The sequence below is a fragment of the Heterostelium album genome (assembly GCF_000004825.1).
Source record: "Heterostelium album PN500 unplaced genomic scaffold PPL_contig26, whole genome shotgun sequence".
Taxonomy (NCBI): Eukaryota; Evosea; class Eumycetozoa; order Acytosteliales; family Acytosteliaceae; genus Heterostelium; species Heterostelium album.
In genome coordinates, this window is record NW_008805103.1 from 134151 (window position 1) to 161572 (window position 27422).

Sequence of the window (27422 nt, forward strand, 5' to 3'; positions counted from 1 at the left end):
CTATTCGGTAGATCTTCAATTACAAGTTCTCTTTGTTCTGGAGTCATCATTCCCCAACCACCAATCTCTTTTCTTGTTCTTGAGCATCCCCAACACAAATCTGTAGTTGCATCCATCTTACATATATCGATGCATGGCGTTCTAATACCATTTCTAATTATAATAAGTTAATATTGCAAAATATCTGCTATATATATATATATATATATTTATCAACAATAATCATATTTATTAATAAATATATATGTATTGATATTTACCTTTCTCTAATATGTACTTTTGAAATATCAATTACTTCACCTTTTTTATTTTGCATTATTATACTTATTGGTTGTTTCTTTGATGTTGTATTTGTAGAGTAATATCTAACTCTACCTGTGAATAATGTGTCTAATAACTTTATCTTTAAATATTTATTTATAACATTCATATGAAATCAAACAAAAAAACAGTTTTATTAAAATTTGTTAAATCTTTACGTTTTTTTTTTTTTTTTGTGCGCCTCCATTGCTTAAGCTAGAGATCATCATTTGACTTTCTCTTCTTGGTGACAATATCACAACTTTAATTTTTTGTTTTAAATGTTAGATGGTTTAAGTTAAAAAAAAAAAAGTTCTACTGGACCAACTACTGTTGTATCAGTCAAAGAAACTAAAACTTGTCAATATACAATCACAATAAACAGTACATTTGCAACTCTATACTCTATCTCTTTTAGCAGATGTAGATTGGTTTTGGTCGTTGTATTTGTGTTTGTTTCTTTACATTATTTTTCACTCAAAACAAGTGCTGTACGATCTAGAAAGATCGTACTTTAGGTGAAATGGGTCGATACTCTAAAGAAACTATAGAAAGCGATGTTACTAATTCACTACAATAAACGCTATGAAATAAATCAACCATAACAAAAATATCAGCATTAGTACTTAACATACAACATAGAATCACTACCTCATTTGATTTATGTACCAAAGTAAAGAAAGTTGTGATCTTCCTTGGTTGCCACCAATCTGTTTCTTTATTATATTTAGTGACACTAGATGATCAACAAACAACAATCACAATTCAATAAGGTGAAGTTTATAGTTTACAATCATTCTTTTCAAAGAGAGTATACCATCGTTCGTTCGGCTTGGATATTTAAAATCAGCACAACAACTAGAAAGCAATAGGTTGACAATCACATCCAAAGATTATTCCAAATCATATTTTTGGTAAACAATAAAAAACTTGAAAATAATTTTAAATTTTATTTTTAAAAAGTTTAGATTTTGTTTTAATAACCTATTGCAATACCATCGGATCTGTTATCTGATCCAGCAATTAAAACTGTTTGATTCTGATTGTTTTTTTTGACAACAATTATCTGACCCCAGCCAAAGTGAATTCTTGCTTCTAAGATCGATCCTATATTATGACCTCTCTCTTTCATAGATTTAAATGTATTTTCAAAATCCGATTCATAATCAATCAAGCCATATCTTGGAGAATTTTCAATTCTGAATCTTGGGAAATTTAAAATAGTTTGTGGATCCATCTTATGATCAATTAGATTAACAATTGCTTGTACATTGGCAACAGGTTGAATTATACCTCCAATTATTCCTATCGATGCATAGAATTCACCGTCTTTATCGAGAATCATTGTTGGCATCACAGTGTGATAAGGACGTTTTCCAGGTTGTAAACAATTTGGATGGTTCCGATCCAAATTGAACCAACAACCTCTATTTTGAAGAGCAAATCCACATCCTTTTGGAATAATACCACTACCAAATTCCTTAATAAAAGTAAGTTTTGTATTTAATTCAATATTTTTACAATTATTAATAGTATTTTACTTACCATGAATATAGAGTTAAATAAACAACAAACATTTCCATCTTTATCAACGACTGATGCACAAACAGTGTTGCTGCTGTTGAGAGGGTATCCATTTTGAATGTTATCATTTGCTTTGTATTCATTGATTAATGATCTTCTTGAAGCAGCATAGTCTTTCGAAAGTAATTCATCAATTGGAATTGTTGCAAATTCAGGATCCGATACAAAAGAAAATGCATCTGCATAGCTTAATCTCATTGATTCAATCAAAAGATGAGTATGTTGATCCGATATTGGTTCATATTTATTCATTTCAAATCCTTCTAAAATCTAAATTGTTGAATTAATATAATTGTGTCTAAATTATATGATTATATTAAAACATACATTCAGTGCCATGAGGGAGGTTATACCTTGACTAGTTGGTGGTAATTCATAGATTTGATATCCACGATAGTTTATAGAGATTGGTTTATCATATGTTGATTTATGACTCTCAAGATCAGCGTGTGTCATTAATCCACCATGATCTTGAATGGCTTTAATGATTGAATCAGCAACTTCTCCTTTATAGAATCCATCTTTTCCATGTTTTGCAATTAACTTTAGACAATTTGATAATGGAACATTCGTCAGAGTATCACCAATCTCTGGTTTTTTACCATCACACAATAATTCATTTGCATTATCTGGTTTTAATCTAGATGAACTATACATATTTCTCTTCTATTAGCAAATATTTATTTTCTATTTTTTTTGTTTTTTTTAGTATAATAATACTTACTATTTCCAATTGTAAGAAGTTTTAACTTGTATTGGAACACCTTGTTCACAATAATCGATTGTAGGCTGAAATATTTGAGATAATGTTAGATCTCCACTCCCATATTGCTTGATTGTGTCACACCATGCAGCGGCAGCACCAGGCACTGTAACAGCATGAACACTCTTTGTATGAAATTGATCACCGAATTTATCTTTACTTTCCAAACTATCAATGGTAAGATTCATTGGTGATCTTCCACTATTGTTTTTAATAAATTAATATTATTTGTAAATATAAAAAAATCTATTTTTATTTTTATTCTTCTTCCTACTTACATTCCATTGATTGAAGATATCTCTTTTGTTTTGTTATTCCAAAACATTACGACACAATCACCTCCCAAACCTGTTGAACTAGTTTAAATAAAATAAATAATCAATTAAATATATATTTTTCACTTCTTTAGACTTACAATGGTTCAGTTAAACTCAAAGTTGCAGCCATTGCAATAGCAGCGTCAGCAGCATTTCCACCTGATTTAAGAATATCAATTCCAACTTGTGATGCCAATGGTTGACTTGTTGCACATATTCCTAATTTAAAAAAGTAAAGTAGATGATTAAAAATAATTTGTAAATTAATTTAATTAAATAAATTTAGTAATTATAGAAAGAGAAGAATAAGAATTACCATTTATCGCTACAATTGGTGATCTTTGATCATAGTCTCTAAGAATATTCATTTTCGTTAACAAAATAAAATAAAAAGAATAATGTGTAACTTTCTAATGCCATTTTTTAAAACATACAAATATGTTAACTTAAAAATTAATTAATAGTTTAATTCCATGGAAGAACAGAAGAAAATTAAAAAAAATTGAGTGGTTGACCTAAATTTTAATATTTTTCCACCTGTCATTTAAATGGAATTCAACAATTAATATTTACTAGCAAACATTAACAATTGTTATAAACTATCTGATTGTTTTTAAACACATAACAACAAACTGTTCGTAATTGTTAAAAAAATACTAAATGTGAATTGAAATAACACAAATCTGTTGTTTTTAACATGTTACCCACTTAAAATAAAATGTTCTTAGAAATAAAATAAATTAGTAGTTGAACATTCAAAAAAATAGATGATAAATGTTACTTTATTATTATTATTATTTTTTAAAAAGAAATAATTTAATTAGGTGTTTAAAGTTATAGATTATCTAATTTTTTTGATTTTACAAACTAAATATAGATTGTCAGATAGAGATCAAAAGATAAGAGTATAACTAAAACAATATCGTGGTACCTCAAGAAGATTAAAAAGTGTATTAATTGATCTGTAGTGACAAAATTTATGATTAAATACGTTTTCTTAGAAGAGAAAAGAGTAAGATATTTACGAATATTGCAACCCCAATTGGTTTAGAGAGACAGCAAGCTGAGATCAACCAAATAAAAATATAAGTTAAAAAGAACATATACTTAAACAACAAAGAGTGATCTATACTGAATTGGAATATGTTGTCATCAGAGTTTGGTAGAGGTGATTTAACAGATTTTTCTATAAATAAATTTATTAACAACAAATATTGTTTTAGATGTTAAAGACAATTGTCTAATTAAAGATATGAGTTAAATTAAAAAAATTAAAAATGGATACATATTGAAAAACAAAGATTATAAATTATCCTGATGTTGAAACAATTTTTATTTAGTAACCTATTACAATCCCATCAGATCTGTTATCTGATCCAGCAATTAAAACTGTTTGATTCTGATTGTTTTTCTTTGCCACAAATATCTGACCCAAGCCAAAGGTATATCTTGTTTCTACGTTTTTATCTCCTACATTCTGACCTCTTTCTTTCATAGATTTAAATGTATTTTCTAAAGCTGGTTCATAAATAATAACACCGTTTTTTTCAATTCTGAATCTTGGGAAATTTAAAACAGTTTGTGGATCCATCTTATGATCTATTAAATTGACGATTGCTTGAACATTGGCAACAGGTTGGACCACACCTCCGATTATTCCTATCGATGCATAAAAATTCACCGTCTTTATCGAGAATCATTGTTGGCATCACAGTGTGATAAGGACGTTTTCCAGGTTGTAAACAATTTGGATGGTTCCGATCCAGATTGAACCAGCAACCTCTATTTTGAAGAGCAAATCCACATCCTTTTGGAATAATACCACTACCAAATTCCTTAATTAAAAGTTAGTTTCTTCTTTGTTTGAATAACATACTAATTATTACATACACTAAATACAGAGTTGAATAAACAGCATACATTTCCATCTTTATCAACGACTGATGCACAAACAGTGTTGCTGCTGTTGAGAGGGTATCCATTTTGAATGTTATCATTTGCTTTGTATTCATTGATTAATGATCTTCTTGAAGCAGCATAGTCTTTCGAAAGTAATTCATCAATTGGAATTGTTGAGAATTCAGTATCCGATACAAAAGAAAATGCATCTGCAAAACTTAATCTCATTGATTCAATTAAAAGATGAGTATATTGATCCGATATTGGTTCATATTTATTCATTTCAAATCCTTCTAAAATCTAAATTGTTGAATTAATATAATTGTGTCTAAATTATATGATTATATTAAAACATACATTCAGTGCCATGAGGGAGGTTATGCCTTGACTAGTTGGTGGTAATTCATAGATTTGATATCCACGATAGTTTATAGAGATTGGTTTATCATATGTTGATTTATGACTCTCAAGATCAGCGTGTGTCATTAATCCACCATGATCTTGAATGGCTTTAATGATTGAATCAGCAACTTCTCCTTTATAGAATCCATCTTTTCCATGTTTTGCAATTAACTTTAGACAATTTGATAATGGAACATTCGTCAGAGTATCACCAATCTCTGGTTTTTTACCATCACACAATAATTCATTTGCATTATCTGGTTTTAATCTAGATGAACTATATTTATATTTCTTTTTTATTAGCAAAATGTATAAACTATCATTTTTTGTTTGTAATTACTTAAAATTTTGGTAATACTTACAATCTCCACAAGAAAGATGTTTTAACTTGTATTGGAACACCTTGTTCACAATAATCGATTGTAGGTTGAAATATTTGAGATAATTTCAAATTTCCACTGCCATATTGCTTGATTGTGTCACACCATGCAGCGGCAGCACCAGGCACTGTAACAGCATGAACACTCCTCGTATGAAATTGATCACCGCATCTATCTTTACTTTCCAAACTATCAAGAGTTAGATTCATTGGTGATCTTCCACTAGAGTTGGTTTTTATGAATATTTTTATAATTTGTAAAGAATTACCCATATACTTTTGAAAAGAATTCACTAATTTCTACTTACATTCCATTGATTGAAGATATCTCTTTTGTTTTGTTATTCCAAAACATTACGACACAATCACCTCCCAAACCTGTTGAACTTGTTTTATTTAAATAAAGTTCAATAAGCAATCGATCAACCGATTTATATTCTTATACACTATATTGTCTTCAAAGATACTTACTATGGTTCAGTTAAACTCAAAGTTGCAGCCATTGCAATAGCAGCGTCAGCAGCATTTCCACCTGATTTAAGAATATCAATTCCTACTTGTGATGCCAATGGTTGACTTGTTGCACATATTCCTAAATCAAAGAAAAATATCATAATTAGTAAATTAATAAGCTTGAATTAGAAGAATAAGAATTACCATTTATCGCTACAATTGGTGATCTTTGATCATAGTCTCTAAGAATATTCATTTTCGTTAACAAAATAAAATAAAAAGAATAATATGTTACTTTCTGATGCCATTTTATAGTAAATGTTTAATTAATGAACAAATAAAAAAAAGTAAAATAATGAATTTGAACAAATGACATAAAAAATTCATTATCTATTCATATATATTCGTTCGTAATAAATGATTAATTAGACATCTATCTACATAAAATATCAAGTTGTTGTTTATTGGAATAATAGGGTTATAGTTATAAAAATATTATCTAACAGCTAATAACTATAGTCATATCAGTCAATGAGATCATTCGGTAAGAATATACCTAAAACAATAACAGGTTATAATGAAAATAAGATTCAATAATGTACTTGTGGTTATTTAGAGTGGAAAGTGCATTCAAAGTGTACAAAAAAGGTAGCACTTCCTGATTTAGATAAGTAATTAAGAATAGTAATATTTAAATATATAATTCAATATCTTTTCAGTCGGTTCAAAACAATTCAATATGTTGCACGGATATAAATATTTGAAGTTCAAATAAACGTATTTAAATAGTTAAGTTAACAAGAAAATTTTACTTTACTAATAACCTTTAAAACATCTATTGTTGATTTTAGTTTAGTTTTGGTAAAAATATGTATGTATTGCAATTATAAGGAAAAAAAAAAGATGATTCTATTTAAATAATTAGAAATTAAATTTATAGAATAAACATACAATTTTAATTGGTATTTGTTTTTTGTTTTAATACTTTCTGATTGCAGTGGCGAATGCAACAATAAATGATACAATAGAAACTACACCAATTACTGTAGCGGTAATAATGAATGCAGCTGTGTGGTGAGTACAAAGCTAAAGAAAAAAACTGTGCCTCATAATTTCTTTAAATCTTTCTCTATTCGATATATTAAACATTTATTTATTCATAGATTAAATAGATAAAGTTAAGAATAGTGAATATAACAAGGAAATAAAAAGATGATTCTATTTAAATAATTAGAAATTAAATAAAGAGAATAAATTTACAATTTTAATTAGTTTTTGATTTTTAATCGTATCTGATTCCATTAGCGATGGCAATAATAAATGATACAATAGAAACTACACCAATTACTGAGGCAGTAATAATGAATGCAGTTGTATGGTGACGATCATTATGATTGTCATCACTGCTGTAGTTTGGAGCTGGATAATAGTCGATTGACATGCAAGTTGTTGATCCACTATTTTGTTCGATAGTTTGGTAGCTGGAATCACATTCATAACCATTATAATCATAATAGTTGGCCATATCCAAGACATATTTTGGGAATCCTGGGTATTGCGAATATGAACTGTTATTTATAAAGTTAAAATTAATAATTAATAATTATTTGTTTACAAATTATTATTACTTACTATGGGTTTGAAGATGTTGAATTGATAAAGGTACCACCAACTAAAGTGAGTCTTTGTTTGTAGAAATAGATATCAGCTGCACCATATGCAACATTGTTTTGGAAAATCGATCCAGTTAGGTAATGATATCCTTGAGTTGAAAGATACTAAAAGATTGTTTATGTTTGTTTAATTAGTATTTTTAAATTTCAATCCTATTTAAAAATAAATCGATATTTACCAATGTGCCAGTATCTGAGGCAACGTTGTTTGTAAAGTTATTGTTGGTGAAAAAATAGCTGTAGTATGAGTAAGAGTTTGAAGTAGAATACTTTAAAAAAAGAAGTCAAAAATGTTAATAAGTTTAAAAGATTCTGTTTTTTTTTGTTATCTAACTTACAATAGCAGATCCATATTGACCGATATTGTTATCAAAAACATTGGAATCAAAGTTAATAGAATAAGAATTAACATTAAAACAACTTCCATATTTAGCAATGTTGTTTGTGAATTTGCTTGATTGGACAATAACTGAGCCACCACTAGCAGATGCATAGATGAAATTTGATTCAGCTATGTTTCCATCAAAGAGAGAGTTGTAGATATTGAAATTGGTTCCACTAAAACTGATACCATAATTACCAGTAGAACTATTTGAATAGGTAATGGTTGAGTTATTAATTGATAGACTGGTGGAATAGATTTTCATTACGGAAGCTTTATAATGGAGTGAGATTGAATAAAAAATTAATAATTACAATTCAATAGGTTTAACTTATTAAATTAAATAATACCTACCGGAAGAGTAATATCCAGTTGATTTGGAGTTGGTAATGGTACAACCGTTCATTACTAAATTGATAGAATTAAGGGTGATTGAACCGGCTTCATATGCTCCATATTTTGGAATTGAATGAGCATTGTTGATCAGAACATTGTTCAAAGTTAATAGGTTGTTATTTGGGTATGAATAGGATGTCGTTTGAATATAAATTAAACTTCCACGATTCTCAGCGGTTTCAGTGGCTTCAATGACAATATTTGAAATATTAATTGTGAAAACGAATGAAGTTTGCAATCTCAAGAATGATGTTCGACCCTAAAATAATAGATCATAGAAAAAAAATCAATATTTTTTTTAATACATTTTTCGTTAAGAGAATAAATAATTATTTGATTTTAAATATTTTTAAACTTACTGGACAGAAAAATGTTGGAGTTGATGATTGACCTTCTGGCTGAATATCGATATGTAAATTGAAATTAAGTGTATGAGTTTCAGTTTGATTGCAATAGTAATCACCATCTGGGACAGTAATGACGATATTGGCATAATATTTCGCATACTCTTGGATACAATCGACAATCGATGGACAAGCACCGTTTTGACATTGTGTTAAACTGCTTGATAATGAACAAGTTGTTGTACTTGCGGGGTTTCTTGCACTCGATAGTACTACTACCAACGCTAAGATTGATAGAATCAATCTAATATTAAACATTGCTATTATTATTTATTTATTTATTTTATCTTTTAAATTCGGAGTTTCTTTAATTAAATATTATTGATGGACCAACAAAATTAATATTTGCTTTTTTGATCAAAAAAAAACAAAACACGTAGTCAAATTTAATTTTTATTTAATTTTTTAAACTATCTTTAAGATCGAGGAATTGTAATCTTAAATTTTTTTGGCTCACACCAGGTTTTTTTTGTTGCAATAAATCAATTTAATGATTCTAGAACATTTTGATCAATATTAGAACTAAACTTTAAAAAATTTTGCTTGAGTGATCTGTATGGAATTCTGTAAAGTCTACATGTAATTGTAAGATGTAATTGTTAAATAAAAAGATGATTCTAAAAAGTTTTATAGATATTTGTCTCTAATGTGTGTGTGTGTTGATCAATTAAGTTATCATGATTGAACAGACAGGAATTGTGAATAAAAAAATCATGAGGGTTATTTATAGTTTATTTTTAGTTGTGGTGCTAATAATTGTAAGAGGTGTTGGTACTGTTGGTTTGATATCGGTACTCTATTGCAATGACAAGCTATAGTGATTGTAATATCCTAATCAATGTAGATTTGGGAGGTTGCCGAGGAAATCATTGATATCTATCAGTTATGTCATAGCTGCATCAAAAAAAGTTTACTGTGGAGGCTCTCTTCTTCACGTGATCATGCTCTCTTACAGACAGATTCAACTCGTTCTAGAGTTTTGTAGGGTGCATAGTACTAACCACCAATTCTATTGAATGCAGCTGGCTCACTCACCATACTTTAGTACAAGAGATGTATCAACGATTCGTTGTTCTGAGGCTAGCTCGTGGTATAACTCCAACTTTGAAACTAAAAGAAGGTTCTTTCTTTATGCTTAATCTTACTGAACTACATTGTACAATGTACTTGGAGACTATCTCTATATTTATAAAAAGGATAGATTAGTCTACCAATTACTAATTAATTAGTAATAGATCTATTGTTACTGACCTTCTTCTTTGTATTGAATACAGCTTTATCTAGATCGATCGGTCTAAGTGGGTTTCTCGCCCTTTTGATTTTATTATCCATTTGTCGTTTGCAGCCCTCACATAAGATTTCGTCTATTTTTAAAGTCATGTTCATTCCCCAACAGTGATGATTAGTTTTGAGATGCTTGGCATAGTTTGACGTAGCCACTTTCACTTTACATCCAATATGACAACACTGCTTCAAATTTGGATCTGCATTCTCTTGTTGTTGTTGTTGTTGTTGATCGTAACGTGACTTGTTGGTTTGATGCTTTTCTTTCATGTGCCTCTTGAGTTTGGTCAATTCATCATAAGAATATGCGCAAAACTCACACCTGAATGCAACAATATCTCTATGGTATGAATTTATTATTGAAAGTAAACTACTATTACTCTTACTCTTGTTATTACTATTACTTGCACTATTACTACTTTTGCTACTACTACTACTACTACTCCTATTATTTTCATTCTCAATCACTTTAGACAATATATCTAAGTGATTTTTAACGGAAACTTGACTTTCATCTATAATTACTTCAATTTCCTCATCGCGTACCACTGCTCTACATTTGTTTCTATAAGTTTCTTTGGGAGTTTCCTTTGACTCTGATCGATTTACCTTAAACTTAAACATACAGTTTTGCATCATAGTTGTTTGTTATGTGTTTGTATTAGTACGAAAATATCCTTTTTATAATTAGTATGCTCAGGATAATAATACAACGACAAACAATTCTATGAATTTAAAAAAAAAAAAATTCCTTTTTTGTTTATGTAGATTTGTCCAAATTTAGGTTTTTGAGCTAAGTCATCATAGCTACAACAACAATACTCTTAGGTTATGTTTTTTAAATAATTGTTATTGATTTCATGATCCTAAGAGTTGAATTCGTATCTCAAATAGTAGTACTTTTTAAAAAATAAAAAAATAAGAATTTCAGTTGGATAGGTCGACATACAAAAATTGTAGGTTCTTGTAACCATGTCAGAAAAAATTGGTAAAATTAATAAAACCTCTATAGTGTTTTTTTGAGGAAATTTTTGGTATCAATGGACTCATCTGATGATTGTCTATTAATATATCTTTGATTTATTTATTTATATATTCATTTAAAAATTATAAGTCTGGTCATTAACTTTAAAACTAGTCGCTTTTGTTCAAAAAAAACAAATTTTGGAAAAAAACCAAATCCTTAATTAGAAATAATATTTAAATGAACAAAAAATATGAAAGGATTCTTTATTATTTTGCTTTGGTAAAGTTCAAAAATAAAATAAAATAAAGTCAAAGTTTTATCAAATTAATCTTGATACTATAAAAAATTAAGTTTAGTTAGGTGGATATACGTATTATATAACGATCGTAAGGAATAAAAAAGATGATTCTATTTAAATAATTAGAAATTAAATAAAGAGAATAAATACAATTTTAATTAGTTTTTTGTTTTTGATTTTTTTAATCCTTTCTGATTGCAATAGCGATGGCAACAATAAATGATACAATAGAAACTACACCAATTACTGAGGCAGTAATAATGAATGCAACTGTGTGGTGACGATCATAATGATTGTCATCACTGCTGTAGTTTGGAGCTGGATAATAGTCGATTGACATGCAAGTTGTTGATCCACTATTTTGTTCGATAGTTGGGTAGCTGGAATCACATTCATAACCATTATAATCATAATAGTTGGCCATATCCAAGACATATTTTGGGAATCCTGGGTATTGCGAATATGAACTATAATTTATAAAGTTAAAATTAATAATTAATAATTATTTTTTTTACAAATTATTATTACTTACTATGGGTTTGAAGATGTTGAATTGATAAAGGTACCACCAACTAAAGTGAGTCTTTGTTTGTAGAAATAGATATCAGCTGCACCATATGCAACATTGTTTTGGAAAATCGATCCAGTTAGGTAATGATATCCTTGAGTTGAAAGATACTAAAAGATTGTTTATGTTTGTTTAATTAGTATTTTTAAATTTCAATCCTATTTAAAAATTAATCGATATTTACCAATGTACCAGTATCTGAGGCAACGTTGTTTGTAAAGTTATTGTTGGTGAAAAAATAGCTGTAGTAGGAGTTATAGCTTGAAGTAGAATACTTTAAAAAAGAAGTCAAAAATGTTAATAAGTTTAAAAGATTCTGTTTTTTTTTTTTGTTATCTAACTTACAATAGCAGATCCATATTGACCGATATTGTTATCAAAAACATTGGAATCAAAGTTAATAGAATAAGAATTAACATTAAAACAACTTCCATATTTAGCAATGTTGTTTGTGAATTTGCTTGATTGGACAATAACTGAGCCACTACTAGCAGATGCATAGATGAAATTTGATTCAGCTATGTTTCCATCAAAGAGAGAGTTGTAGATATTGAAATTGGTTCCACTAAAACTGATACCATAATTACCAGTAGAACTATTTGAATAGGTAATGGTTGAGTTATTAATTGATAGACTGGTGGAATAGATTCTCATTACAGAAGCTTTATAATGGAGTGAGATTGAATAAAAAATTAATAATTACAATTCAATAGGTTTAACTTATTAAAATTAAATAATACCTACCGGAAGAGTAATATCCAGTTGATTTGGAGTTGGTAATGGTACAACCGTTCAATATTAAACTGATAGAATTAAGGGTGATTGAACCGGCTTCATATGCTCCATATTTTGGAATTGAATGAGCATTGTTGATCAGAACATTGTTCAAAGTTAATAGGTTGTTATTTGGGTATGAATAGGATGTCGTTTGAATATAAATTAAACTTCCACGATTCTCAGCGGTTTCAGTGGCTTCAATGACAATATTTGAAATATTAATTGTGAAAACGAATGAAGTTTGCAATCTCAAGAATGATGTTCGACCCTAAAATAATAGATCATAGAAAAAAATCAATATTTTTTTTTTAATACATTTTTCGTTAAGAGAATAAATAATTATTTGATTTTAAATATTTTTAAACTTACTGGACAGAAAAATGTTGGAGTTGATGATTGACCTTCTGGCTGAATATCGATATGTAAATTGAAATTAAGTGTATGAGTTTCAGTTTGATTGCAATAGTGATCACCATCTGGGACAGTAATGACGATATTGGCATATGATTTCGCATACTCTTGGATACAAGCGACAATCGATGGACAAGCACCGTTTTGACATTGTGTTAAACTGTTTGATAATGAACAAGTTGTTGTACTTGCGGGGTTTCTTGCACTCGATAGTACTACAACCAATGCCAAGATTGATAGAATCAATCTAATATTTAACATTATTATTTTTCTTTAAAATCTGAGTTTTTAATTAATTATTTTTTTTTCTGTTTGCTTCTGATCAGTTTTATTTAATTCCCAATTTTTTTTCTTCCCAACTAATTACAAAAAAAATTAAATTAAAATTAAATTGTTTTCAAAAAAACTCGATCAAATTAAATTTATTTTGTTTGCAAGTCTCAAACTTCAGGGAACCTGATCTTTGATCTTTGAGAGTGCAAGGTATCACTCTTGTCAAAACAAAAAAAAAAAATTCAAAAAGTCATTGTTTTGGAGAAAGCACAACAAAAAGAAAAAAAAAAGCCAGCAACGCAGTTTGCTCTAAAATAAGCTTTAGAATTATGCGTGTAACCTTTAATTTTCAAGAGTTTTTTTGAAACAATTACACAAATGCTGCAAAGAATATAATCAAATTAAATGATTACTTGTGGTTAACTGTAAGTTCAATTTGGTTGTTTAAATCCATTAAATTGTAATAATTGAATCTTACATATTATATGAATTGTAATGGAAACTCTTTAAATTTGGAGTAATATATTTGAATATTTATTTTATTTTATTTTTTGTTGATGATCTTTTGAACTTTTTATTTTTGTGGATGGTAGTTCAAGAAATAAAGGTTACCATTGCTATCACCAGTGCAGATTCTATGTTCTCTGCAATCCATTGAGATGATTGGTGAGTTGTGAATGAATTCATTCTCGACGAATCCAGATTCCGATTTTGAAACATTCCAAACAATGAGACTACGATCCTTTGAGGCACTGACCAAGTGGTTGTTGTCGATGTATTTGAGTCCGGTGATGGCACCGGTCTGCTTGGTGAAAACCGATGTGAAGAGTTGACTCTTCATGTCGAGCAACTGAATGTCACCACTGAAACAACCGATTGCCAGTGTATTGAAGTCGGGTGAGAAGGCGAGCGAAGTGACATATTTGACGTCGAAGGGAATTGGCAAAACGGTTGTGAATGAGCTGGTCTTTGAGGTTGCTGCCATCTTTTGATCGATGAGGTAGATGCTGTTTTGACGACCGGCAACCACGACGAAATCAGGTGACAAAGCGATACACTCGATCCAATCGTTGACTTGGGTGAGAGTGGCACCGGCTCCCTTGTACCAAGCGTAGACACGACGATCCCATCCGACCGAGAAGAACATGTCGTCTACCTCGAGAGCAACCAACGCGGTGATTTGAGATTGATGAACGTAGTCGACAACGGTTGCATTCGCTTCAGCGGCGGCACTGCTAATGTTTTCGTAGATGACAACTCCACCGGTTTGATTACCGACAACCAACTTACCGGTGTTTGTGAATACAACAGCAGTTGGGATTTCCGCCAATTGGATGGTCTTGGTGTTGACACCGGATCTGACATCCCAGATCTTGAGAGTTTTATCCTCAGAGATGGTGGCGAGCAACTTACCGTCTTGAGAGTAGGCACACGAGGAGATCGATGTTTGATGTGCACTCGAGAGTGAGGTTTGATCGCTAAACTCCCAGATCTTGACGGTGGCGTCATCTGAGGTGGAGGCAATTGTCTTTTTGAAGGCGGTAGAGGATGACGATGATGAGAACGATCCAAATCCAGAGGTTTCAGCTTGTGGCATGAATTGAGCTTGTTTGACACTACTTGAATGTCCGGTAAGTGTTGCCACACATTGTCCGGCAATTGGATTCCAACATTTGATTTCACCGTCGTCGGAGCATGAGAAGATCGATTGTTTGCCATTGCTAATGACATCGCTGATACGCGATTGATGAGAGAGCGATGTGATTTCCGAACCAACCTCTGGATCCCAAACTTTAATTGTACCGTCGAATGAACAAGTTATAATATAACGAGAGTCTGGGGTGAAGAAACCTCTTTCCACTGAACCGGTGTGACCTTTCAGTGTACGAAGTTCTTTCTTGCTGTTCATCGACCAAATCTTGACGTTGAAATCCCAACCACCAGAGATAAGACGTTTCGAATCCGGTGAGAAAGTGACAAAGTTGATCCAATCAGTGTGTCCTGTCATCTTGCAAATCATTTTGTATCCAGAGGTGTAGTAGATGGTTATGGAGCAATCACGAGATACCGTTGCAATGTAAGCACCGTTCGGTGAGAATACCGCTTGCTTGACAGTGTTGGTGTTGTTCGAGAGAGTGGCAACCAGCTTGCCGAAGCTCCAAACCTTGCATGAAAAGTCGTCGGATGCTGTGATCAACAAGCCCGGGGTGGTTGGCGAGAACTGAACGGAATTGATCGTTTCGATGTGTGCATTCGGGATTTCGTATTCCAACTTGCCAGTGTCGATGTTGGCGACACGCACAGTACGATCCTCGGAAGTCGAAGCTACAAACTTGCCGTCGTTGGAGAAGGAGACACTGAGAATAGCTCTGGTATGTCCGGCTATTTCACGGAGCAGTTTGATACCAGTGGATTTTCCACTCGGTGGTGAAACCGAGTAGATTCTAACGACACAATCCGAACAACCTGCAGCCATAGTATCGGCGTTTGGCGAGTATGCCAAGCAATTGGCCCAACCCTCTTGGAATTTCAAGCTGTCCAATTGAGCACCTAGAGTCGGTGTCCAAATCTTCATTGTAGAGTCATCGGATGAAGTGACAAAGTGCGATCCATCCTGTGAGAACGAACAGTAGTTGACGGATTTGTTGTGTTTTCCGATGATGGAAACGAGTTTGCTTGCTTGGATATCAAAGAGGAGAACAGAGGAATCCATAGCGGTGGCAATGATTTGTTTGGAGTTTGGTGAGAACTCACAGCACTTGAGCGATCCACGAACTGTTGCAGAGACATCGATCGTTTGGAGTAGACGTTTGTTGTAGAGAGAGTCTGATGGATTCCAAACACGCACTGTTCCGTCCCATGAGCAAGAAACGAGTTGTCCACCTTCCTTTGACCAGGCGATATGGTTCACTGGCTTGGTGTGTCCTCTGAGAGTACGGAAGATAGAACGATCATGTACATTCCAAACGATGATAGTTGAATCCCAACCTGCTGTAGCAATGTATTGTGAGTCGGTTGAGAAACGAGCACAGTTAACAGCACGACTGTGTCCGTTGAAACGATGGACAACGGCACCAATCACCACATCCCAGAGAATGACACTGTTGTCCCAGGAGGTCGATACCAAGAGTTTACTGTCACCAGAGAAGGACAGTGAGGAAACCCAGTTGGTGTGAGACTCGAGTGTGCAGAGTTCTGCCATGTTGGTGGTGTTGTAGATGTGGATGATGCAGTCACGTGCAGCCACGGCCATGAGCGCGCCATTTGGCGAATAGGCAACTGCGGTTGTACCCTCTGGATAGCCTGCCAGCGTTTGCTTGCAGCTGTCTCTTGTCTCTGGTTTGTTGGTCCATTCAATCCAAGACTGACGGTAGCCAGCTGCCAGTTGTCTGGCGACCTTCGATGGATAGGAGTTCGACGGTTGATTGGCAGCCTGCTGATAGATCAAGTGTGGAGATCTCGAAAGGATATGCGAACAACTGGAGATCAAACGATAGAAATCACGAAGATTATCATTGATTTGCTTGGCTTTCTGTTTGGCAGAGGAGAGCGAAGATGTCACTGTCTTTTCTTGAAGATCATCTCCGAGAGCATCGATGTAATCGCCAATCAAATGGTATGTCAATCCCAATTCACATTTACGCTTGATAAACTCGAGATTACAAAGAACGTTTTCCAATTGATTGAAATTCTTTGCCTTGGCGAGATGATATGGCAACTCGGTGATCGACTTGGCGTCACCTTGGTATGTGTTGGACTTGTCTGGATCGGCACGAATCAAGTAGTGATTTGCCAACATCGTATGGACACGAGAGTTGGCATCGGAGAGAGTCAAGTAACGCTTCTGAACGGCAAGTGTCATTTGGTGGTGGAAAAAGTCGAAAGTTCCATCTGGATTCTGGAGCAAGAATGGCAAGATTCCACGGAGTACACGTGACCAAATACCGATTGGGAGTTGCTGTTCGTTCAACTCCTTACGTGCGAGCAGAGTGATAAGATCGTCTTCCGACAGACCAACTCGCGAACAAGCGATTGCACCCAGTGCATTTTGTACCAAGATCTTACCGTGGTCGGTTTCTAGACGGTTGAGAATATCGTCAAACAATCTTGGAAGAGTTGGCGAGAGTTGTCTGATCTTCTCGTTCAACTCCTCAAAGTTACCGAATACACGTAGTTCCTCGCAGGCAAGAACCAAGTATAGTGGATGGACTGCATCGGTCTTGGAAAGCAATGTTCGCAGCTGGTTGTTGGCTGGCGAATCGTCGAGACGCTTACGATAGTCGGCGAGCTTGGTTTGCACAAGGGTGGAGCTATCGCGTTGATCCATTGGGTCGAGAAGAACCTCGAGTGGTTGTGGCTTACGACGACGAAGCACAGAGAGAGTGTGATCTCCCTCCATTGTACTCAAGACGATCTTTACTGGCGAGCTCAATGGAAGCCAGTCCAAACTGAGTGCAGAGTTCTTGGCGGCCAACTGGTCGATTCCATCGATGAACAGGAAAATCTTGGCACGAAGTGAAGCCTTCTTTAGGAGCACTGGGAAGTACATCTTCAACTGCTTGTAATCAGTTGGAATCGTTTCATTGATGTTCAGTTTGTGCACGATTTGATAGCAGATACGATGGATCAGCGCAGAGATGTCAGTGGACGAGGTTGTGGCACCGACAAAGTGACTGAGAATCAGTGCTGGCAATGCATTCTTGAATTTCTGGTGATTGTCTTTACGGTGCTGGTTGTATTGCTGAATGAAATTGGCGAGCAACGCTGACTTACCGGAACCTGCACGACCACTGACAACCAAGATATTCGACTTGTTGGCCGAGACTGCCAGCTTGGAGACTTTGTTGGAGTTACCGAATGGTCTGAGGACATCGGCAAACTTGAAGAGACAATTGATGTCGTCCTTACGTCCAACGAAACGAGCAGCCTTCATCTCACTGTAGACTTCGTGTTCATGGTTCTCTGTTGCCATGATATCGATGGATTCGTCGGTTTCCATGTCGGCTGGATACTCTGCCTGGATGCTATGCCAGAGATCCTCCAGGATTCGCTGGTGGAGAGCATCCAAATTGGTAGCGGATGGACGTCCATCTACCAAACCACCATAGTTTGCAGAGTAAGTGTAGAACTGGCAATTGGTACGAATCTGTTGTTTGAGTTGTTCGAGTCGGTGAGCGGACTCCTTGTCTTCCGATTCGAATTGCGAACGATACTCCTTTGGCACCTCTGCGATAAGCGATGGCTCACGAATATAGAACAGCGATTTGCCAGAGGATTGCGAGTTGTTCATGGCGTGAACCATTTCCAGCTCGGTGATCGAACGATTCTTTGGATAGGTTTTCAACCAGTCGAACTTTGGCTCGTCGCTAGTCTTGTAGTGGGGTGGAATCCAACCGTAACGCTGTCCGAGCAGACCTACAAAGAATGGACTGCAACGATCTACCTCGCCAAGACACAGCTCGACGGAACGGTTCTTTAAGCTCTCCTCTTCGGTGATACCCCAACGCAGGTCGACTTCGGTGACATGGATCTTTCGCTTGGCGCAACGCTCCCTCAACTCTGGGAATACGTATTTCACGAGCATATCACGCTCACCATGCATATCCAAGAACGTGGATGAGATGAAAATTCTTACGTTCTTCCATGGACGTGCTTGAGTTCTTCCCAAGATTTTCTGGAGTTCTTGGTTCTGTGCCTTGAGATTGGCAGCAGCGGCCTGAGCGGAAGTGGCAGCTTGGGTAGTGGCGACAGAAGATGACACTGCTTGCTTCAAGAGTGGCAGCTTCTTGATCTGGTCGATCTTCTCGATGTATTGGAGTTGTTGGTCGGCTCCACCACGCTCAGCAATGAACTTCAAGATGGAATCACTGAAACCGGCAATGTGGACATTGTTTGGATGTTCGGCGTTGTTGTCGTGGACGGCACCACCACCCGACAAGTTGATATTGACGTACAACAAGTCTGGATTGATCTCCTGACGATACTTGGTGAGGATGTTACGCTTGTAGAGATCCATTTCCATGGAGACGGTGGTGTGATTCAACAAGACGACATTGTCAACTCTCTTCTTATCGAGAATCATCTTGACAAAGTAGTCGGTTGGGAAGTACTTGTAGGTTTCCTCGACGTTGAAATGAGTGTCCACCAAACTCTTTACCGACTGCATGTTGTCGAGGATCGAATCGGAAGCGACCGATTCCACCTTGTGGAGAACGAGACTGCTCGACTTGGAACCGACGAGAACCAACTCGCACTCCTCAGAGACAAACTTGCACATCAGTCCCAGAAGGATGGCCGACTCCAGTAGTGAATACTTTCCTGCTGTGTTGGACTTGCAGGTGTTGCTGCTGCCCTCACCGACGTAGATGAAAACGTAGGTGGTTCCTCTGATTGGCTTGACGTTGTGAGTGGTAGCCAACTTGACAGAGGTGTCGAGCGCATCACGATACTGCTCGAACAAGTCCTTCGATGGATGATAGCCAATCTTTATAGATTTCTCAGCGGCCCACAGCTTCATCTGTTCGATATCCTTTGGGATCGAGTCGAACGCAGCGAGGAAACGCAGTGGGAATTGCTTGGAGTGAGCAATGGTTTGTTCGTTGGTCAGCTTCTTGATGATCCATTGGTGATAGGTCGGTTGGACACCACAGATAATCATGTTACGAAGATTACGCAACATTGCCATGAACGGCAGTTTGTTGTGGTCGATCAACTCCTCCCAGGTGGCGGCACGATTACCCTTTTCAGAGAGGAGCGTCTCCCATGTTTCTGGAACCGGCAACTTCATACGTTTGTTGGCACGTTCCGGTTCGAATTCACCTGGCAGATTCAACTTTTTGAACTCCTCATAGGTAGCTGGATACTTCTTACCCAAGATCGACATAACATGATTGTTTGGCTTGGAAATATGTAGAGCACGGATCAACTGTTTCAAAGAAGTTGTTTGATTGTCTTTGAATTCCTTTTCCAATCTCTCCTTTTCTTCTGGATTCTTCTTGATCAATTTCTAGAAAATATTATTAATATTTAATTAGTAAACAAATACAAATCAATAAGTTATCTGTTTTTCTGAAAACATTGTACATACCTTTAACTTCTTTCTCTTTCTCTTGATCTTACTTTCAGTATTATATTTACCGAGTTGATAGGCATCGAAACTTGGGAACTTTTCAACCATTACATTTCTTAATGATTTTGGAATGGATGTTGAACTAGAAATTATGATGTTTACAAAACAAGTTTGTTTTTTGGTTAATATTTTGAGTATGGATTTTTAAAAGATTGATTTTATAACTTACTCTGTTAATTTTGAAACAATGTTTGGTAATTCTAACCAATCGGATGGAATCTTGATGGATTCGTTAAAGTAACGCTTCAAGTAGGGTTGACACGATGGAATGACCGATGCCAAACAGAGTAGATAGTTGGAGACGGTACGGATTCCAAGTTCGTCACGAGCATACAAACCGAGTTTCAGAATGAATTCTGGATCGTACTGGGAGATCTCGTAGACCGAGGTGATGATTGCCTCGAGTGTCGGTGTCATCTGGTTGATACGCGGCTCCTTGATGAGCGACGCCGAGATGATGTTGACCAGCTTCAACTTGAGCTGTACCAAGTCGTTTGGATCCAACGGTTTCATTGGCATCGATTGTAGATCCTTAAAGAATTCCGATTGTTTCTTGGTGATAAACGATGATGATTCATTGTTGTCATATGTTTTTCTTTGGAAATTGTTACCGATACGATTTGCTGCGGAGCCACTTGAGGATTGCGAGTTGTTAGCCATACGAGCACCACGACCGCCACGCGATCCACCACGAACGCCACCACGACTCATACTTGTTGGTTGACGTTCACCTTGTGCTGCGGTGGGAGCAGCAAAACCGCCACGAGCACCACCACGACTAAAACCTCCTCTGCCTCTAACAATAGCACCACGAACCATATTGTTTTACTTTACAAAAAAAAAAACTAGACAAACACTTGATAATAATAAATTACACTGTTGAAAAAATAAAAAAAAAACTAAACTAAATCTTTAATTTAGTCTTTTTCTATCTATCTATTCGATTTTATTGATTTAATTAAAGATTTTGATTAATTAAACAAATAAATAAAATAATAATAATCAAATATGTTATCTTATAAATAAAATACAAATATTAAAAATGGAAAGTCAAGGATCGATCTTTAACTTTTTTTAAATTGTTGAAGTTTGGTGGAAAAAAAAAAAAAAAGTTAATTAAAAATTTTTTTGTTAAAAAGTGGGTTTCAATGAAAAAACTGAGAATCACAAATAGAAAATATCTAGAATTATTTTTGATTGACGAAGTTTTGATCCAAATTTTCTAAATTTATAAAAAATTATTATTTATTTTCTTCAACTAGTTGGAATAAAGTTTTTTTTTTTAATTAAAATTTCAACAAATTTGGTTTTTTCGGATGAATATAGATATATTTTAGATATATATATATATATATTATAATTTATTTTCAAATTAGGTAGTTTTTTTTTTGTTTTGTTGTTTTTTTTTTCTTTAAATCCGATGCATATGGGTCATAGATTGGAACATATGGAGCACCACAGACCAAAGTAGTAGAAGTAGTTACCGAGGTAATTGGGCTTTTTCTTAGATTATTCCAAAGTCCAATGGTCATGAGCTTTTGACCGTCGACATTTGGATGGAAACAATCGATTGGTGACAAAGCAGTTGGTGGGAATACGGTATTAGTCAAAAATGGAAGATAGTTCAATCCAATGGTTGATGTCGATGGATCGGAATCAAAACTCCAATTGATAATGGAATTTCTAATACCAGTATTGGCAGCACTGATAACTTGATCTAGAACGGATGTGCTCTGGCTCCATAAACATGGACAAGTGTATTGTAATTGGTTATAGGTTGAACATGTAGATGGAGTTGTTGATTTAACTAGTATTTAATAAAAGAGTTGAGTGAAAGTATTAATGAGGAATTATGTTAGTTCACCATCCATTATTTACTAAATATTATTAGCGTTATGTTTTCCAATTTTCTGGAAAAAAACTTTACTTACATTGTGAAATTTTAGGCAATCCAACGAAATTAATAATGGTCTTTGAAGGGAACTTCTCCAATACATTATTTAAAATGTCAGTGAATAATGAAGCCCAATAAACGGAGTTGGTTTGTACACCAAAGTCTACAGTTCGGCAGATGGTACATGCTTTGAACAATCCAAGGTAGACGGTAACCATCTTCCATTCATTATCGAAATAGGTTTGTCCATGCTTTCCGACTGCTTGGCTTACGACAAAGTTTAATGGTGAGGTAATTGGATTACCGGTGGTGTTGGTAGCTCCGTTGAATCCGTCGTACAATGGATAGAAGGTGTTGACTGGACGAATTCCATTGAGTAAATTGGCAGATCCACCAGAGATAGAAGGGGCAGTTTGGGCTAAAAAGTTATTGAGTGTCCAGGCATCAGTTTCATTACCTGTAACAAAAGAAAATCCTCTATATTCATTTACAGAGCTTGAAGACAAGTCATTTGCCAAGAAACCAGCAGAAATAGTGTCACCAATAGAAAAAATCATTTTCATATCCTAAACGTTGGTATTTATTTGTTAATATCTACTTATTAAATTATATTTGATTGGAAATTAAAACTTACACTTAAATATGCATTTTCTGCTAGTGCTGGATCATTAATAGAGGAACCTGATGAACAAGAGGGAAGAACTGCATTGGTAACAACCAATAAGAGTGAATTAATAAATATCACAATAATAAATTTAGAGATATTCATTTTATAGAATATGTGTGAACAATAGAGATATTTAAAGATATTTAAAAAATAAATATACTTGTGGGTATTTATAAATATGAAGAGTTTGTTGAGAATTTGAAAATTGAAGGAGTATTTATATTTTCGTCAGGAAACATAATAAATGAGGAGAATGATTATTATCCTCAAAATTTTGTAGATTAAAGATCACATGATTCATAGAAGTAGTACAAATCATTGCTGTTTTAATAATTATGATTATTGGGTAAGTACATTCCCAATATTTCCAAATCTCAATAAACAGATTTAATTATTTATTTGAAAGAACAACATAAAAAGAATTTTTGGCCTACAACTTTCTATTTTTATTGTTAAAATTGATAGGTATATTGATATTTAATATCGGTTGGTATTTCCACGAGAATGATTGGAGAAAGTTGGTAGTTGTAGGATCTTAAACCTGAAAGATCAATATTTTAAGTATATTATAGTAAAATTAAAATTTGATGATTTTGATTTGGTTGAGAATCGATCTTTAGTATAGTATTTGAAATTTTTTATTATTTCACGTATGCTTTTTTTCAAGCAAATCTACTTTTTTTCAATACAATATCAAGTTGTTAATAATATCCAGGTACCTATTCAACTATGATAGAAAGAAATTAACTACTACGTAGTCAAGTAATTCAAAGTTCAAGTCTTGCAAAGGGGTATCGATTTTAAAGTTAAAAATAATGACTACGTGTATATCTCCATTTTCTGATAATATAATATTAAAAGTTGTCTCCCTCAACTTAAAAGCCATCAAATTGGAGTAAATCATTTCGATCATGGATGTTGATATTTCAATTTTTTAAAAAAGTTTAAGGTGATGTATTAATGGGTTGTTTTTGTTGTCTTCTAGATTCACTAGGCTCGATTATGTTTTTACAACCAGTGGGTATCATATTCATACCCAAAACATCAAATCCAAAATTGAAAAAAAAAAATTAAAACAGTTTGAAGTGCCCAATAATATTTTTGTGATCAGTCTTGACTTGATTGAAAAAAAAATAGATATTTATTCGATCGAACTAACTAATAACTACCACTTTCCTATTTTGAAATGGTCTCTGATGAGGCAAAATAAACACACTCCACCTTTTCTGAACTTTGTGTTAAAAAATGTATATATATATTTATATTACTTTTTGTAAGGAATATTGTTTTTATCCAATTTTGTAATTGGATATTGCACTCCAATTTTATTTTATTTTTAAAAAAAAAAGAAGATATTGATTTCCTCAAAAAAATGAGACATCTAAAATATAATGGAAGACAAGAAACAGAGAAATTCATGAAAAACAATTAATACAAATTTTTGAAAAAATTGTTTATTTTTAACGAATCTAAAAAGTTTTTAGTGTTTGATGTTGGATATGCATGTTTTTTGTTCAAGATATAGATTAGATTAGATTGATTAGATTTTATATATATATATATATAGAAAAGAAATGGGAAATGTAGATATTGAAATGAAAGATGATAAATCACCAACAGAAACAACAACAACAGAGACATCTACAACCAATAATAATAATAATAATAATTTAGACGAAGAAATGAATGTTACTGAAACAACAGAAACAGAAACACCGACATCGACATCACCAACAACATCATCACCACCAACCTCTAGTAGCAATACACATACACCATCGATTGGTGGTGGTAGTGGTGGTGGTATTACAAACGAAGAGGATGATGAAGAAGAAGATTATATTGTAACGGAGGTACCTGTCTATCTCTCACAGACACTGGCAGACAACTTGTTCCTCTTTCAATATCCACTGCGACAACCTTGGAGACCTTACGATATGAATCGACTCGAAGAACTTAGAATCAAGCCGAAACAACAGAAGGTAGAGATCGATCTTTCAATCGATATTGAATCCGACAATTTCAACGATCAATCAGATATCAAAACTGAAAAGAATACACTATCATCTACATCCGTTGCACACAGAACAAACTATGCCGTTGGTATACTTAGAAATGGTAATATATATATAAGCAAATAATTAAACTATAATCTTAATCAAACTAAATTAACAACAAATCTATATATATAGATGAATTTCATTTAACACCTTTACAATCGATTATACAGTTAAGACCACATTTCAATGTTGTCGACGAGAAATATGAAGAGGAAAAGAAAGAGAAGAAAAGAGAGATCTTGGAGAGTGGTGAAGTTGACGAAGATGAAGATGATAAACCTCAACAAGTTGTATGTATATATTAGTTATAACTATAAACAACATTCTATTTTATAATGTAATGTAAAACTAACATGTTTGATATGATAGTCATATAGAAAACCAAATGCAAAACAGGTGGCAGCGAATCAGCCGTTGAATGCGATCAAGAAGATGGAGGATGAAGAGAAGTGGATCAAACTGACGTTGGTTGACGATCGGCTGGATATCAATCTCGATGAACAATTCAATAAGTTGATAGCACCCGTACAGGATAATATACATTTCGATTTGAATCCGATGCAGTATCTCGATTTGCTGTGTCCAAAGATACCCGAGGAATGGGTACCGAAGGAATCGCATGCACAAGAAACAACATCGCTCGAGGCAATCCATCAGATGCCATGGCAAAAGCAAATCCGACACATTCTCATGAACGGAAACGTTCTACCATTCTCAAAGATCTACCAGCTGCTCTCTGACCACTCCATACCCGACTACGAAGTAGCTGCTGAACTTGAAAACATTGCATATCTACTTAAAGGTAGATGGGTAATTAAAAGGTAACTAATTAGTTATATAGAATATATACACAACAAATATATATACATTATAATGTTTAACGTTACTAACAAACTAACTAATTAATCTGTTAATATATATATATAAATTGTGTTTACAGTGATATTGTATATAAAGAATCGAGTCATATTATTGCAAGAGATTATTTGTTACAGTTGTATCTGGATAATGATTCGGTTTGTAGAAAAGAGTTTGCAGAGAAAACGCTACTGAGTTCGGATTTCGCAAGAGATATGCTGGCAAAGATTGCCAATGTCGACTTGGTATCGAGAAGATGGTATCTGAAGCAACACGAAGACGAAGAATTCCTAACGAGATTCCCAATATTGGCAGAGAAACAAACTAAACTATTGAGAGATCAATATGATAGGTAAGTTTGCTAAGCTATTAATTGATTGATTGATTGATTCGTTGTCAACCAACCAACCAACTAACAACTAATTCTTTTCTTTAATTGGTTATTATTAGTGTTATACAATCATTGGAGAATCTATCGGATCCATCTTCGAATCCAATATTCGATATTATATCGAGAGGTATCGGTAAGGAACAACTTGGTCAACCATCAAAGACGGTTACTGCCACCGGTGGTAAAGACAAACAACAAGCCGGTGAAGCAAACGCTGCACCACAACAAGTCATTCCAGAGGATTTCACAGTGGGAACAACCATCGAACAACAATTACTATTCTTTATTATCAATCTATTGAAAAATCATGGTGTTTGTTCAAATCTTTTCATCAAACAAAGTATTTCACAACAATCTGATAATCGTAAGTTTTAACTTTTACATATATAATATCATACCTATTATTATTATAAACTAATTATTATACTACAATTAATTAGAAATGGCAAACAATCTATTGAGAGATCTTACAGATGATACTTTGGTAACTAGTACTTTGAATCTTGTTTGTGATAGAGCACATCATGCATATGTATTAAAGTCATCCGGTAATCCCAGTATGGATAAAGTAAGTAAACAAAACAAAACATAAAAAACAAATGATTATCATCATCATCATCATCAAACTAAAAACGTAATCAATCAATAACTAATCATCAAATTATAACAGTATCGTAGAGTTGTTATAGATCTATTTAAAAAGAAGATGATTCTTAAAAAGTCGGATGTTACCGATGCTTGTTTGAAGATTCTTGGTGAAGACATTCCAGCAGGTATGAAAACAACGATCATGCATGAATTTGCATATCAAAAAGGAACGGCATGGGTATTTAAAGCTGGTAAATAAATAATGAATGAATAATTTCAAAATATTATTGCAATTCTCGAGTATT

At 33.7% G+C, this 27422-nt stretch overlaps 8 protein-coding genes across 8 annotated transcripts; 1 reads left to right on the plus strand and 7 right to left on the minus strand.

Moving 5' to 3' along the window:
• Positions 1–153: 153 nt before the first annotated feature.
• PPL_11786 (gamma-glutamyltransferase family protein) lies at positions 154–2541 on the minus strand (the record flags this gene model as incomplete). Its single annotated transcript, XM_020582534.1, has 6 exons — positions 154–187; positions 261–403; positions 814–1016; positions 1285–1780; positions 1846–2154; positions 2212–2541. The coding sequence occupies 6 exons, from the start codon at positions 2539–2541 to the stop codon at positions 154–156; spliced, it is 1515 nt and encodes a 504-aa protein (XP_020426888.1).
• Positions 2542–2607: 66 nt separating this feature from the next.
• On the minus strand, positions 2608–3332 carry PPL_11787 (uncharacterized protein; the record flags this gene model as incomplete). The annotated part of the gene is made up of 4 exons (XM_020582535.1): positions 2608–2848; positions 2926–3003; positions 3063–3183; positions 3281–3332. The coding sequence occupies 4 exons, from the start codon at positions 3330–3332 to the stop codon at positions 2608–2610; spliced, it is 492 nt and encodes a 163-aa protein (XP_020426889.1).
• A 615-nt stretch (positions 3333–3947) lies between these two features.
• PPL_11788 (gamma-glutamyltransferase family protein) lies at positions 3948–6353 on the minus strand (the record flags this gene model as incomplete). Its single annotated transcript, XM_020582536.1, has 9 exons — positions 3948–4150; positions 4309–4623; positions 4745–4799; positions 4855–5163; positions 5221–5542; positions 5628–5867; positions 5953–6030; positions 6116–6236; positions 6302–6353. The coding sequence occupies 9 exons, from the start codon at positions 6351–6353 to the stop codon at positions 3948–3950; spliced, it is 1695 nt and encodes a 564-aa protein (XP_020426890.1).
• A 722-nt stretch (positions 6354–7075) lies between these two features.
• PPL_11789 (uncharacterized protein) lies at positions 7076–10875 on the minus strand (the record flags this gene model as incomplete). The annotated part of the gene is made up of 11 exons (XM_020582537.1): positions 7076–7183; positions 7446–7665; positions 7730–7875; positions 7950–8039; positions 8109–8425; positions 8507–8807; positions 8908–9212; positions 9988–10054; positions 10098–10132; positions 10200–10316; positions 10404–10875. 11 exons carry the CDS (start codon positions 10873–10875, stop codon positions 7076–7078), a joined length of 2178 nt encoding a protein of 725 aa, XP_020426891.1.
• An 807-nt stretch (positions 10876–11682) lies between these two features.
• On the minus strand, positions 11683–13518 carry PPL_11790 (uncharacterized protein; the record flags this gene model as incomplete). Its single annotated transcript, XM_020582538.1, has 6 exons — positions 11683–11968; positions 12034–12179; positions 12254–12343; positions 12415–12731; positions 12814–13114; positions 13216–13518. The coding sequence occupies 6 exons, from the start codon at positions 13516–13518 to the stop codon at positions 11683–11685; spliced, it is 1443 nt and encodes a 480-aa protein (XP_020426892.1).
• A 586-nt stretch (positions 13519–14104) lies between these two features.
• PPL_11791 (WD40 repeat-containing protein) lies at positions 14105–21478 on the minus strand (the record flags this gene model as incomplete). The annotated part of the gene is made up of 3 exons (XM_020582539.1): positions 14105–20536; positions 20618–20741; positions 20829–21478. The coding sequence occupies 3 exons, from the start codon at positions 21476–21478 to the stop codon at positions 14105–14107; spliced, it is 7206 nt and encodes a 2401-aa protein (XP_020426893.1).
• A 548-nt stretch (positions 21479–22026) lies between these two features.
• PPL_11792 (uncharacterized protein) lies at positions 22027–23322 on the minus strand (the record flags this gene model as incomplete). Its single annotated transcript, XM_020582540.1, has 3 exons — positions 22027–22466; positions 22591–23119; positions 23188–23322. The coding sequence occupies 3 exons, from the start codon at positions 23320–23322 to the stop codon at positions 22027–22029; spliced, it is 1104 nt and encodes a 367-aa protein (XP_020426894.1).
• Positions 23323–24794: 1472 nt separating this feature from the next.
• On the plus strand, positions 24795–27376 carry rpc5 (DNA-directed RNA polymerase III subunit RPC5; the record flags this gene model as incomplete). The annotated part of the gene is made up of 7 exons (XM_020582541.1): positions 24795–25338; positions 25413–25570; positions 25650–26101; positions 26305–26490; positions 26589–26893; positions 26970–27097; positions 27200–27376. 7 exons carry the CDS (start codon positions 24795–24797, stop codon positions 27374–27376), a joined length of 1950 nt encoding a protein of 649 aa, XP_020426895.1.
• Between the last annotated feature and the right edge of the window lie 46 nt (positions 27377–27422).